The sequence below is a fragment of the Lampetra planeri genome, chromosome 69 (assembly GCF_965212315.1).
Source record: "Lampetra planeri chromosome 69, kcLamPlan1.2.h2, whole genome shotgun sequence".
Taxonomy (NCBI): Eukaryota; Metazoa; Chordata; class Hyperoartia; order Petromyzontiformes; family Petromyzontidae; genus Lampetra; species Lampetra planeri.
In genome coordinates, this window is record NC_136174.1 from 624,141 (window position 1) to 639,396 (window position 15,256).

Consider the following 15,256-nt stretch of genomic DNA (forward strand, 5'->3'; position numbering starts at 1 on the left):
TTATGTTTGTATATGTACAGGTGTGTGTATGTACAGGTGTGTGTACGTGAAGGTCTGAGTGTATGGGTACAGGTATGTGTATTTAAAAGTGTGAGTGTATATGCAAGTGTGTGTTCATGCAGGTGTCTATGTGTGTACATGCAGGTGTGTGTGTACATACAGGTGTGAGTGTGTGCATATGCAGGTGTGTGTGTATATATATATATTTTCCGGTGTGTGTGTACATGCAGGTGTGGGCGTATATGCAGGTGTGCCTACGTGCAGGTGTGAGTGTGTGTACATTCAGGTGTGAGTATATGTAGGTATGTGTAAGTACAGGTGTGTGTGTGTATGTGTGTTTGTGTGTATGTACAGGCGTGTGTGTGTACATTCAAGTGTGAGTGTGTGTATATGCAGATGCGTTTGTTTCTTTGCGACCTACTCCAGTTAGCTTGCAAGCTACATTTGCTGATGTTGAGCAAAGAGCTCAGACAAATATATTTGCACACCACCCGTAACTATTTTTATGGGATATGCAAATATGTTTGTAGGAGTGTCTTCCCCTATCTCATTAGTCTCTGGGGCTTATAAAGTCTACCAGTTCACCACGCCGACGCATTCACTGCTCCAGGGATATCTCTCTCTCTGACTCTTCAACTCTGTCTCACTCAACTCGCCGACTTTCCATCCCAAAGGCGCCACAACGCCAGGCTCCACGACTCTAACCATGACTTGCTACCTGCCGGGTCTGCTCCTCGTGGCGTTGCTGTTCGTGCGCGGAGGTGAGACAACTTTTGCGTGGCGAGTTGTTTGTTGTTGCAACAACACCAAAGCAACGCCGATACTGCGATATATATAGATGTTAAGTACCTCGCGTGGTATACAGGAGGTCGTGGCTTCGATCACGGACTCTGATAATGTCTACTGCTGTATATTTGGAGTCTCTGTGTGTGTCTCTCTCCCCGTGGAGATTTAACTACCTTGACTTGTATACAGGAGCACGTGGGATCGATCCCGGACCCTGACGATGCCTGCTGCTGTACATGACTTGTATCAGAAACAGAAAGTACCCAATAAATTTCCACAACAAGTTACAACGACATAGTAAATCTAACGCGTATAATTTACATCGATGTCACCGCAGCATTTCCAGCATCAACAGCTATTTCACGTTTTAATGTTTTGGTTTGTTTAGTTTCGGTAATCCAGGGGCTGAACGATTAATCGATTTCAAATCCAAATCGCTATTTGAAACAATACGATTAGCAAATCGCAAAGGCTGCGATTTTTTGCGATTTGAAAAGTCCTATTACTTTCTTATTTTTCTTGTTTATTTATTTTTATTGTAACTTTATTTATTGAACTTAACAATTGTTCTCTGTTTGATTTTTATATTTCAATTTTTTTTAAATCAATACATGTTGAAAGCAATTCATACCTTTTAAGTTATCATCCTTGCATGAGAATATATAGAGCAGTTCATATTTTGATGGTATCATCTGGTAATGCTCCATCACATGTTTTAAATCTATTACACAGTGAATATTGAACTGAAGCTTGACTCAAATAAGTTTCATCGCAAATCTAATCGCAATATCTGTCAGAAAAATCGCAATGAGATATTTTCCCCAAATCGTTAAGACCTATTCGGTACACCCTGTGTGTTGGACGTGTTTGGTGCTGCGTATGCACGCTTGTGTAATGCGAGCGTAAATGGGGTTGTTGCTGTGCTCGGGTCCAATCACACGGCCCGGGGTATTGGGGGGCGGTGCCTGGTCTGCGGGGCGTGTGGGAGGGGCCACCGTTCACCTCGGCTCCAATGGGAGACGAGGTGAATGGGGGCGGAGCCAGCGGGGTAGTATGGGAAGGGGAGGAGTCAGGGTCACGTGGGGGGAATGTATATAAGTGGGAGCCCGGAAGAGATCGGGGCAGTCGGGGAAGTTAAGAGGCTGAGCCATGTTGGGTGGTGAGGAAAGATCCGCGCCATCGGCCATGTGGCCGAAGGACCTCAGCACGCCGTCGGCCAGCGGTGTGCGGAGTGCGGGAATAGAGGAGCTAACGGAGGAGCGTGCGTGGCACGCGAGAGGGAGTGTGCGCGGGGCGCGCGTGAGACGACACTGGTCCGAGAGGAGGCCAGTGGGGGGTGCGGAGAAGAACCTAAATAAAAGACAAACGGAGACCAGCATCGCCTGACGGAGTCTTTTATTACACTTGCATTCCCTTGTGAAATTAAGTTGATTTCTCTTTTCAACTTAAAACTTTCGTGACTGAAGAAATTCATACTCTTGGTTCTTTCGGTAAAGTAACGTAAAAATTATTTTATAAAAATAATAAGATCAAGTAAAAATAATTAAAGTAAATAAAAAAGATAGTAAATTTAAAATAATAAAAGCAAAAAAACCCATGACGTTTCGATCGCAACACAAGCGATCTTCATCAGGCGGAGAGAAAAGTGGTTGTTGTGGTTGTAGTTGTTGTTGTGGATGTTGTTGTGGTTGCTGTTGTGATTCTTACTCTTTGCTTCTTTCGGTAAAGTCACGTAGATATAAAATATAAAGTAAATTTTATACCTACGTGACTTTACCGAAAGAACTGAATAGTATGGATCCCTGCAGTCACGAAAACTTCAAATCTAGGTTGTGATTCTTATTGTAATCACACCGAGCGGAACATCATGGTGACAGGAGTGTATAAAGGCGTGTTGTGCGTTTAACTCTCCAACACACAACAACAGAACAACCGGGTTAGCGCTTTATCTTCTTGGTTCTTTCGTTAAAGTCACGTTGAAGGGAAATGATGAAATAAAAATAAAACGTAATAAAATACAATTCTCACGACGTTTCGGCCACAACGCAAGCAGCCGTCCTCAGGTGAAGAACAGGTCTGTCGGAAATACAGCGTCTGAATTAGCGCTGTACTAGTCAACCACATCGGCACGTGTTGCGTGACGTGGCACAAACCTCCCCTTTACTGATTGGCTGTGTCAGGTGGCGGTGGTGGTGGAGAGTTTAACAACACACACTGAGTTACACACGTAGCCTCAGTGGCGCCTTACCCCTGGTACAATTAAAAACAAAAATAGTTAGTGAAGTGAAGAGTTCGTTAATATGACAAGATGTAAAAATAAAAACGGACTGTGATTGATTCGAGACGAAACACAATTGATGAATGTTTCAACACTTGAACTTGTACTCTTTAACGAAAAGAGAAGTTCATATTCTTGGTTCTTTCGGTAAAGTCACGTAAATAGAAAACAAAACATTTAAAATAAAAATAATAGGATCAAATACAAATATTAAAGTAAAAAACAATATAATAAATTGATAATAAAAAAAGCAAAAAAACACACGACGTTTCGCAACACAAGCCGTCTTCATCAACCACACCAACAACAACCACAACAACCAAAACAGCCACAACAACAACAGCAACAACAACAACAACCAGCAGATTCATCAGGCGGCGAGTTGCGAAAATTTGTTCGCGAAAGCCATTAAGCGGCGGTGATGGCAGCCTGTGCCAGACTAGGTGCACTTTGAGGCTATCACGTGAAGTGTCGATGGCTCGCTGACTGGAGGTCTCGGGTTAGACCCAGCAGGTGCCGTGGGTTGACTGCTGTGCCAGGCCAGGAGCAGGGGGAGGTCAATGGACAGACCCTGCAGGTGCCATAAGTTGACTTCTGTGCCAAGCCAGGTGAAGGGGGAGGTCAGGGGTCAGACCCTGCAGGTGCCATGGGTTGACCGACTGAGATGACTGTGCAGATGCACCACCTGTGCCCCCAAACTGCGCAAACATTTTATCCACCCGATGCTCCGCTCGCCGTTGTGAGCATCGCTTCACCTGCCCTCCCTTGTTGTTGGATGGGCGACTGCCTCCAGCTGCCAAAGTAGGAGCGTCCTTCACGAGCCTCCTGCACAAACCTTGCACACACCGCGTACAAAGACACAAATCCCCCGTTTAGCCTGAACAGATTGTTGAGGCAAGCGCCATTAGCGAGTAGCAGCGCCTACGAAGGCCGGCAAGGAAACACCAGGTGGTGGGTGGCCAGCCCCACGCCCGGCCACCTTTGTTTCCCCAGTGGCGATGTTTACTACACACCACCACTGCACCAGGAACCCATTTGAGGATGAGTCGACCTCGTGGGAGAAGGCCCCAGGGTACCGCTTCAGATGATCGCCACCTGCGGTGTTGGCGGCCGGGAGCGGGAATCAAACTCGGGTCGCCCGGTTCGTAGTGCAGCAGCGTTATGATGATGGTGGTGATTGTCTGCTGTGATGATGATGATGGTGGTGATCGTCTGCGTGATGATAATGATGATCGTCTCCCGTGATGATCATGATGATCGGTGTTGATCTTGTGTCTTGTGTCTGTGGATATACAGGGCACAGCCTCAACTGCTACTCGTGCAGCACGAGCACCAACAATACGGCGTGCGACGCGGGCGGCCCCACCACGTGTCCCCTCGCATCGCTGGACACCTGCGCGACAATTCTAGTATACCACGGCTCCAGTAAGCGTGTTGCTTATTCTCGCAAAGTGCGGGTTGGGGGTGGACCCCTTGTGTCCAGAAATGACTCCCAGGCCCATGATGCACTCACAAGACGAGCGTCCGATCTCAATGTGCTTTGAGTCTATAGAGTCTCTGTGTGGCTAGTCTATGGGTCTCTGTGTGGTGATGAGTCTATGGTATCTCTGTGCTTTGAGTCTATGGAGTCTGTGTGTGGCGGGTCTCTGTGTGTGATGAGTCTGTGGGGTCTCTGTGTGGTTATGAGTCTATGAGGTCTCTCTGCGTTGAGTCTATGGAGTATCTGTGTAGTGAGGCTGCGGATCTCTGTGTAGTGGTGGTGTTGACGCGCGCCGACAGTGATAGATCACGGGGTGGCGCGGGGTGCGTGGTTGTGCGCGCTGACACAAGGTGGGAAATAGGATCGTGGGCAGCGCGCAGTGATTGGTCAACTGGGGTGGGTGCTCTCAGCGACGTCCGCATGAAGGACTATAAAGGGGGACGCGCGGAAGCACTCTGGGAGTTGATAACCAGTGGAAGATCGAAGACGGAGTTGAAGAGGTAGGGCCCTGAGACCCCTAGTCCCGCTGTCCTTGTAAGGGCCGGGACCCTGTGTGGCTCGGAGGTGAGACTGTGGGACCCGTGGTCTGACGTCCATGTGGGGCGAGACTGTGGGACCCAGAGTCGAGACGAACACCCCAGCCGGGTGGGTTCCGAGAGGCTACGGGGCGTAAGAGCCCGTGTGGGTGTAGCGAGGGGAACCCCGTGGGTTAAGGCTGCAGTTAGCCACCCGTGTAATATAAGTTGGTGTTAATAAAGAGTGTGCTACCCGTAAGGTCGTCTCCCGCCAAGTTACTACATTACAACTGGCGTCAGAAGTAAACCTGTCTTCAAAAGGATGGATACTAGGAAGACTACCCGTACCCACGAGCGAGATCGGGAAGACGACGGCGTACCGGAGCCACAAGCCTCGGAAGGCGAGGACGAAGAGATGCCGCCGATGCAGCACTTCGCGGCGATGGCCGACGCTCCGCTCGCCTCCGACACCGGCCTCCAGGATGCACACTCCCGCCTGGCGGAGTTACTGCTCGCCGCCGCTTCAATTTTGGCAGAAATCACCGCTTCAGGAGGCGGGAGGACGACTACGAGGTTGGAGGAGGGAGCGCGGCCGGAGGGATCCCGCCAGAACGCGCTCCGCGCCGAAAGTTTTGAAATTGGCGCCATCTTTGAGGGTCCACCATCGATTGGCGGGAAGCGTGGACACCACGTGGTCGGAGACCTCCACTCTACACAGCCCGCGTCATCGGCGCGCGCCAAAACTCTCCACCAGGCGCCTGCCGACGGAGCCGACATTTTCGTCAACCACAGCGGCGCGCGGGAAAAGCATTCATCGGAGGACGACAACCAGGTCTTCCAACAAAGACTGCCCGCGCTGACGGCGTTCAAGGCGGACGGGGGCGACTGGGGGTTCCTCGCACATCAAGAGATGTCGGGGTGGTCCGACACCACTGCCCTACGCGTGCTGCCGGCGACGCTCGACGACGACGCACTTGCGGCCTTCACATCCGCCCCAAGGTCGTCCCTCTCAACGCTTCAGGCCGCGCTACATCTCATGGCTAAGGTGTTCGGACCGCCCTCGACCTGTCGCCACCAGTTCTACGAACGATGTAAGATGGATGGAGAAACTACGCTCGCCTATCGCACGTCGCTGCTCGCCCTGGTGGACGCCGCTTTTCCCCGCATGGACAAGGAGGGGAAGGACGCCATGGTGACAGAGCAGCTGCTGGCGTTGGCTCACGACCTGGGAGTCCCCATCAATACGGCGGACGAAATGGACATCTGCTCCTTGGGGATTGCTACAAGTATCCACGCACACGAGGTCCTCAAGCGCAAGCGGACGGTCGTCTGTGCATCGGCGGGGATCGCGACACCTGCCGCGACGGTCGCCGAGCCTCAGACTGCTACGGCTCGGGAGGAGGCCTTCACCATGTCGAGACCGAGGGAATGGAGATCGGGAGGTCGTTCGCCCATACAATCGTCCCGCAAGCTGGAGCAACCGAAACCTACGACGTCCCTCGTCATGTGTTAAAACTGCGGCCTTCGGGGTCACGTCGCGTCCGGGTGCCGGGCTCCGCGTTAGCGCGCCACGGGACCACGTCCGGACGACGACCAAGGCCCCAAGTCGTCCCAGCTAACCCCGGCAAGACACGGCACACTCGGGTCGCCGCGTATGGGTACCGGGGATTCGGTTCGGCGAGGGGGGTTCGTACACGGCCCGGGAGCAGTCAAATGGTCCGAGTTGGCCCACAGCATAGTGGCTGCGTCGGCCGGGTCGTCCGTAGTAACGGGTTTTATTGACGGGGTTGAGGTCCGGGTGCTGGTGGACACGGGTGCGTCGGCCACTATCATTTCGGACCTTATTTATAACATCCTCCCCGTCCAATGTCGACCCCTTCTTCTGGTGGACGTACCGTTTTACGCGGCGAATGGGGGATCTTTGGGAATCATCGGACAGATTCGGGCGACTATTTGTATTGGCGATATCAAATTGGCGGGTCCTATTTTTGTGTCATCATCTCTGGCAGTTCCTTGTTTACTGGGTACGGACTTTCTGGCTAAAATGCCCATTAAAATTCTCGTCGATCAGGCCTGCATTGAGCTTCCCTCGGGTCGGCGGGTTGCATTTTTAACGAGTCCTACCAAAATACGCACGGTTTGTGCAACGGTTCAGGCGCTGGCAACTCAGACTGTGCGGGTGCCCCCGGGATCGCAAATGTTGGTACCCCTTCGATTGCGAAAACCCCTCGGGTGGATGCGGCGGAACAAGGTGTTCTGTTGGGGCCGTCAAACAGAGCTGTTGGGGGCCTCGACTTAGCGGTAGCTCAGACCATGGTGCGGGCGGACAGGGATCCGTTCGTTATGGTTCTGAATACGGGGTCGCGGCCAGCTGTAATTACACAGGGTACGATGCTGGCTCACGTGGCGCCGCTACCCGTTGATGAACAGCTCGTTGCACATGCGGATTCTAGCCTCGATACGCATCCTCCATTGGAAGAGGGGACAGAATGGTTGGACTCGTTGTGTGCTGGGTCTAGTAACTTGTCTAGTGTGCAGTTGGGAGCGTTTAGGGGCCTGCTACTCGAATTCGCTGACGTGTTTAGCAGACACAAGTACGATATTGGCTGCATGGACCTGTTGCGCCACCACATAGCGACGGGTGACGCGGCCCCTATTCGGCAGAATCCCTTCCGGCTCAGCCCAGCCGAGAAGGAGCATGTGCAGTCGGCTGTTAATGACATGTTGGCTACCGACATCATTTCGCCCTCTTCCAGTCCGTGGGGTGCTCCCATCGTCCTTGTTAAAAAACAGGACGGGTCCTTGCGGTTTTGTGTGGATTTCCGCCGCCTAAATAAAATCTCGATGGCCGACGCGTATCCACTCCCCAGGATGGATGAGTCGCTGGATGCCTTGGCGGGAGCACTGTTTTTTTCGACGCTTGACCTGCTTTCGGGATTTTGGCAATTGCCCCTCGATGAGGAATCGAAACCAAAGACCGCTTTCCGGACACCAGGAGGCCTATTTGAATTCAATCGATTGCCCATGGGCTTACATTCCGCTCCCGCCACGTTCCAGAGGCTCATGGAATTGGTTTTGTCAGCACTCCAATGGGACACCTGTTTGATTTACCTCGATGATATCATCGTTTTCAGCCGGACTTTCGAGGAGCACCTCCAGCGATTGAGAGGGGTGTTCCTCAGGATGCGTTCCGCTAAATTAAAATTTAAACCGGCTAAATGTCACCTGCTTCGGGAATTGGTCAGGTACTTGGGGCATATCGTTGGCCGTTCAGGGATCTCTACAGACCCTGCTAAGACGCACTGCGTAAGCTCATGGCCAACGCCAACCTCAGTCACTGAAGTCCGCAGCTTCATAGGATTCGCCTCCTACTACCGCCGTTTTGTCGAACATTTTGCCACCATAGCCAGGCCCCTACACGCTTTGACGGCTAAAGGGGTAAGGTTTCACTGGGGGCCGGAAGAGGAGGCTGCGTTCTGCTCCCTTCGGGACGCCTTGGTGCGGGCTCCTCCCTTGTGTTACCCCGATTTCACGCAACCGTTCCTGCTTGACACGGATGCCAGTAACACGGGTATCGGGGGAGTGCTCTCACAGGTGGTCGGGGGGGTCGAACGGGTGGTCGCCTACGGTAGCAGAGTTTTGTCACCTGCGGAACAACGCTACTGTGTGACACGTCGTGAATTGCTAGCGATAGTTTTTTTATACAGCAATTTAGGCCGTATCTCTACGGCCGTCATTTTACTGTTCGTACGGACCACGCGGCTCTCCAATACGCTATGCGGGTGGCGCAACCCTCCGGCCAATTGTCCCGATGGCTGGAGGTCCTCCAAGACTACCAATTCACGACGATTTACCGTAAGGGATTGCGGCACTCAAATGCAGATGCCTTGTCGCGGTTGTCGCCTCGCTCGGAATGCGCATATCTTCTGGGATCGGCGCGGTGTAAACCCCCTGTCGCCGTCCCCGCGGAAGTTTTGCTCGCCGCCACTGACGCTCCGGGGGTCGACGCGCCCGCCGCTCCCACGGGCGGGGACTCGTTACTCGCCTTGCCTCTTATCGAGTGGGGCCGTCTCCAAATGGCCGACAGCTCCCTACTCACGTTGCGTCGGAAGGCAGACGCTCCCGGGGGGGGGGAGACGCGGGTCGGTTCCTGGGTGGTCAGACAGGGCCTCCTGATGAAGTGGGACAATATGTCCCGGCGTCATACGCTCGTTGTGCCGTCTGCAATGCGGGGTAGGGTCGTTCTGGCTGCTCACGAACGACTCATGCATTTGGGATTTCATAAAACGCTCGCCCTACTCCAACGGGACTATTATTGGCCGGGTATGGGCAGCGACGTGGCAAACATCCTCAAGGGATGTGTGGGGTGCGCTCAAAGAAAACCGCCACCAATAGCGGCTAATCCACCGCTACAATCCATTCAAGTTTCGCGCACGAACGAACTGGTTGCGCTCGACATCTTGGGGCCCTTTCCCGCTACACCTAGGGGTAACAAGTACCTGCTGGTTGGCGTAGAATACTTCACCCGATGGCCCATGGTGTGGCCACTCGCCAACCAGTCGGCTGCGGCAGTGGCGGACGCCTTTGTCCAGGGCTATGTTTTGGACAAAGGCGCCCCCGAACGCTTGATGACGGACCAAGGAAATCTTTTTTCGAGCATTTTGTTGCGCGAGGTGTGCGACCTGTTGGGTACGAAGACTGATGGAATGGTTGAACGTCTAAACAGGACGATTACTTCTATGCTGTGCCAACAGGTCTGCAACGATCAGGTTGATTGGGACTTACAGGTACCTGGGGTACTCGCGGCCTATCAAATGGCCCCCCATGCGGCGACGGGGTTTTCCCCATTTTTTCTCATGTATGGGCGGGATGCCGATCCGGCCATGGATGTCCAACTGGGGATTTCCCAGCCACGTGCGAAATCGAAATTGGCCGACCACATCAAATTTAATATTGCCAAACTGGCTGAAGCGCGAGAGGCTGCGAGGTTGAATTCAAGGTCTCGCCAGATCGCTAACGAAAGATTGCATGCACGAAAGGTGTATACGCACGATTGGAAACCAGGCGATAAGGCCTGGCTGCACTGCCCACATGCACCGTTGGCTCCGTCCCCTAAATTGTTGAGACCATGGAGGGGACCGGTGGAAATCGTGCATATTGCGCGACCCCAGAGTATCCAGATTAAATGGGAAAAACGCCGTTGGTACGTACACCCCTCCCGGCTGAAACACTTCGCGGCACCACATGGCCTCCCTTTGTGCCGTAACGACCGAGCGTGTGATGTGGCCGTCGACTCGGGGAGGGATGTGTCGCAGTCTGATCCTCACGTGTCTCCACCTAACCCACTCTCAGGTGTCTCGGACCTGACGGCTGTTGACCGTCGTGAACCGGAACCCCGAGGCACGCGCGGATTTCCGATGCCTGGCCCGTGCCTTCCTGGACTGCCGCCGCCACCGGACGGTCAACCGCGTCTGGTGCCGTACGACGGACCGGCCAGGCGGACTCGTGCTAAGACACGACACTTTTCATGAAAAAAAAAAAAGAGGGGGGGCCCGAGGTTGCAGCTCGTCGCCGCGTTCCCCTTCTGCCCGGTATAATGTCCCGTTCAAGGGGCGCTCGGAAATGACGGGACGCTGCACGAGACATTTTTTTTTGCTTTGCATACACATTTATTGTTGTCGCTCGCCGGGTTGTACATAATGTTCTGATTCTTGCGGATGGCGGAGTTCTTGTTGTGTTGTTTTGATTGTTGCTTGTGTTACGGGGCACACACGGGGGGGGGGGGTAATATTTTTTTTTTATAGCAGCCGGGTCGGCTGCGAGCTATGTGGTAGGGGGTGATGTAGTGGTGGTGTTGACGCGCGACGACAGTGATAGATCACGGGGCGGCGCGGGGTGCGTGGTTGTGCACGCTGACACAAGGTGGGAAATAAGATCGTGGGCAGCGCGCAGTGATTGGTCAACTGGGGTGGGTGCTCTCAGCGACGTCCGCATGAAGGACTATAAAGGGGGACGCGCGGGAGCACTCTGGGAGTTGATAACCAGTGGAAGATCGAAGACGGAGTTGAAGAGGTAGGGCCCTGAGACCCCTAGTCCCGCTGTCCTTGTAAGGGCCGGGACCCTGTGTGGCTCGGAGGCGAGACTGTGGGACCCGTGGTCTGACGTCCATGTGGGGCGAGACTGTGGGACCCAGAGTCGAGACGGACACCCCAGCCGGGTGGGTTCCGAGAGGCTACGGGGCGTAAGAGGCCGTGTGGGTGTAGCCAGGGGAACCCCGTGGGTTAAGGCTGCAGTTAGCCACCCGTGTAATATAAGTTGGTGTTAATAAAGAGTGTGCTACCCGTAAGGTCGTCTCCCGCCAAGTTACTACATTACATCTGTATAGTGAGTCAATGCATCTCTCTGTGTAAAGAGTCTATCGGTCTCTGTGTGTGATGTTTATATGGGTCTTTGTGTGTGTGGTGAGTCTAAGGGTTTCTGTGTGATGATTCTATGGGTCTCCGTATGTGATGAGTTTATGGGGTCTCTGGGTGGTGAGTCTATGGGGCTCTGTGTGTAATGAGTTTATGGGTACTTGTGTATTGAGTCAATGTGTCTCTTTGTGGTGAGTCTATGGGTATTTGTGTAGTGCGTTTATGGGTCTCTGTGTGTGATGAGTGTATGGGGTATCTGTGTGGTGATGAGTCTATGGGTCTCTGTGTATTGATTATATGGATGGGTCTCTGTGTGGTGAGCCTATGGGTCACTGTGTGGTGAGTCTATGTGTCTCTGTGTGTGATGACTCTATGGGTTTCTGTGGGTGATGAGTCTATGGGGTCTCTGTGTGGAGAGTCTATGGGTCTATGTGTATTATGTTTATATGGGTCTCTGTGTGGTGAGTCTGTGGGTCTCTGTTTGGTGAGTCTATGGGTCCATGTGTGTGATGCTTCTGTGGGTCTATGTGTGTGTGATGATTCTAGGGTTCTCTGTGTGTGATGGGACTATGGAACTCTGTGTGATGAGTCTATAGGTATCTGCGTGGCGTGTCTATGGGTCTCTGTGTGTGATGAGTTTATATGTCTTTGTTTGGTGAGTATATGGGTCTCTGTGTTTGATGAGTCTATTGGGTCTTTGTGTGTTGAGTCAATGGGTCTCTGTATGGTGAGTCTGTGGGTCTCTGTGTGGTGAATCTATGGGGTCTCCGTCTGGTGAGTCTATGGGTTTATTTACGTGATGAGTTCATGGGTTTCTGCATCCCCATCGGAGGCTCTTCCCCAATGTTTTCATTTTTCTCTGGGGTCATCCGGTTTTTCCCCCTTCACATTTTTGATTTGACGTTATGGCGTTCGGAGTATTCGGCTGCTGCTATACATTTCACGTGATGATAATGATGATGATGTCAGCCACCATTTGTAGTTGCGGCTTTTGGCTTTCGGATGCGTTGCTTCTGCGGCCATCTGGAACGCTCTTCCTTCCAATATTAGGAAGCCACTGAGAGCTATGCACTTTTAAATCATCACCTCGATTGACACCCATTTCTTAAAACTGCTTTTTGTGTTTTAGTTTGTTTTCCTTCCCCGCGCACTTGCAGTTAGTATGGTGGGCTATGTATGGTGCGAAAGAAGTTCAACATACACGCATACGAATATAGAGTCCTACAAACAACCATAACAGACCTATAGACACCTATAGATTAGCACGGTTGGCTACGTACGGCACGAAAGAAGTTCAACACACACGTACAGGTCACTTCTGAGAAAGGGCTACATGGAAGCTCAACGGGTCATACACCTGGTAAAATAACAATTAAAATACATTTTCACTTGTTTTTAATGATATGTGTTTTTCTTACAATGAGACCCGCATGCTTTCCCTTCTGCCCAGCCTACGTCCTCCTCAAGAGTTGCCTCCCCAAGGTCTATTGCGACGCCATCAAATTACTCGATAACGACTACAACGGAGCTACGCTGAGAACCATGTGCTGCCAGAGCGACGGCTGCAACGGCAACGCCGCCCCTCGCCCGCTGGGCGCAGCTCACGTGACCCTGGCCCTGATGGGCGTGGCCATCAGCGTCGTGGTCAGCAGGGCTCTGGTGTAGGTCGTGACGTCACAACCGCACCCCCCCCACGTGCCTGGGTTCGGTCCAATCACTTTCCCCTTCCACTCGGTTGTCTCACAACGCTTCCACCATTGGAGCTGTACAACGTTTAAATCGTCTAGATTGTTGCATTATGCTGCTAAAGAAGTTCAATGTACAAATACATCGAAATGAGTAGACTCATCACACCGGGACTCAAAGACTCATTACACAGAGACCCAGAGACTCATCATACAGTTACCCAAGTGGGGAATGATATACCATCACTTATATAGAGCTAGACAGTGGATCCTGTATGGCAGAAGATAATGGGAAGGTCTTTAACCTGGACTGGGAACAGGTCACGTAGGGTGTTCAGAGAGTGTGCGGATGATTGGGGGGTGAAAGGAAGTCCTATACTCAAGGTTGGGGTGGTGGGTGGGGTAGCAGATTTGTGTGACCCTTACCAATGACATGTACAAGGTTCCGCTCAATTTACCGAATGGGATGCGTTTCTCGAACATCTAAAAAAACAGACTCACTCGCGTAAAACTAAATTTGTAATTCGCAACGGCTTTACCCGTTTGGTTCAATACTTAAACTTCGGGTGGGGTGTATCGGACAGTCATTCCAAATCGAAAAAAAAATGCAATAAATCTTCGTAACTTTTGAGGATGCAAAAAATGTGTAATAAATTTATAAAAAAACGTGCATATTACAACGATTAAATAATAACAATATGTTTTAAAGAACTATTAATAAAACAAATTGCTGCATGTTGGAATGACCGGAGAAAGTGTAAGCTACACCAGTTCAGTAGTGGGGCCCAACACCTGGTTAAAATATTAAATAAATGGTTTCGTATTACTCAAAAAACCAAAACAGCGTCTGTCATTTCTCAATCGCGTTCACGCGAAACTTCGTTAACCGAAACGTTTGTGATTCGAGGGATATCGCCTGTACCTGATTACAATGCTTATACCTCTCGTTCAATGATGTCCCACTCAACACACAATTGTCAAACAAAATGCATTGCAGTATGTTGCTTGGAAGATGGGCGACTTTTAATTGTTTATATTTTTTTAAGATAAATTAATCTTGCTGGAGTTGATAACTTTGTGTGTTATTTCACAGTGATGTGAAATAATAAAAAAGGTAAAAAAAACTAAAAATCTAATGAAATAAATATTAAGATTTTTCCACTGATCTGTTATAAATGTAATTTCTGTACGATTCCAATCATTTTTATAGTCTAAATCGCCAAATTTGAGGAGCTCTGCTGCAAATACAGGAAGAGACGAGGGGTGAGGCAGCGACACGCTCAGCCTCCCCTCTGATTGCGCAATCTCTCAGTAAATGGATGGAGCGCGGGCAATAACCGCGTGCCTGTTACTATCTCAGTATGTCACCAATGTAATGTTTGTAGACCCCTTCATTTCATGTCCTCGCATTCCATACTCCAGGTAACTTATTTCACGTATTTCTGTATAAAGATATTTAGGCTCGCTGGTCTCGTCATGAAACTGCAATGAAAAAGCACCAGGGGAGGCAGCTATCACATCTGACTCACTGAGGGGGGCGTGTTAGACACATCCCCCTCAGTGAGGCCACTCCCCTTCAGCGTGTGAATCTGGCTCTGACACTAGCCAGTGCCTCCCCAGCCATTGACGTCACCGCTCGTCACTGATGTGATGAGTTTATTGGTCTCTATGTGATGAGTCTCTATGTGATTATTCTATGGGTCTCTGCGTAATGAGACTACAGGTACTTGCGTGATGAGACGACGGGTCTCTGCATGATGAGTCAATGCAGTCTTTGTGTGATGAGTCTATGGGTCTCTGTGTGGTGAGCCGACATCTCTCTGTGTGATGAGTCTATGGGGCTCTGTATCATGAGTCTGTGTGGAGGCGGTAGTGTAGTGGTTAGAGCTACGCTGCACTACAAACCCGGCGACCCGAGTACGATTTGTGCTTACGGCCAATTTCAGCGACGATTATCTGAACCGGTCCTGAGCCTCCCCTAGATCGACTCAGCCTCAAATGAGTACCTGGTGCGGTGTGTAAACATCGCCACTAGGAAAACAAAGGCGGCCAGGCGTGGTGTTGGCCAACCACCTCCTTGTGTGCCGTTCCGGCCTTCA

At 51.3% G+C, this 15,256-nt stretch overlaps 1 protein-coding gene across 1 annotated transcript; it reads left to right on the forward strand.

Moving 5' to 3' along the window:
* The first annotated feature begins 585 nt into the window (after window positions 1–585).
* LOC144737415 (uncharacterized) lies at window positions 586–14,222 on the forward strand. The gene is made up of 3 exons (XM_078620095.1): window positions 586–761; window positions 4,361–4,489; window positions 12,923–14,222. Exons 1-3 carry the CDS (start codon window positions 707–709, stop codon window positions 13,135–13,137), a joined length of 399 nt encoding a protein of 132 aa, XP_078476221.1. The 5' UTR covers window positions 586–706; the 3' UTR covers window positions 13,138–14,222.
* Window positions 14,223–15,256: the final 1,034 nt, after the last annotated feature.

Coding starts and splice junctions, on each gene's coding strand:
- LOC144737415 (XM_078620095.1), top strand. CDS start 707: ATGACTTGCTACCTGCCGGGTCTGCTCCTCGTGGCGTTGCTGTTCGTG. Junction 762..4,360: donor GTTGCTGTTCGTGCGCGGAG/GTGAGACAACTT, acceptor GTGGATATACAG/GGCACAGCCTCAACTGCTAC. Junction 4,490..12,922: donor TCTAGTATACCACGGCTCCA/GTAAGCGTGTTG, acceptor CCTTCTGCCCAG/CCTACGTCCTCCTCAAGAGT.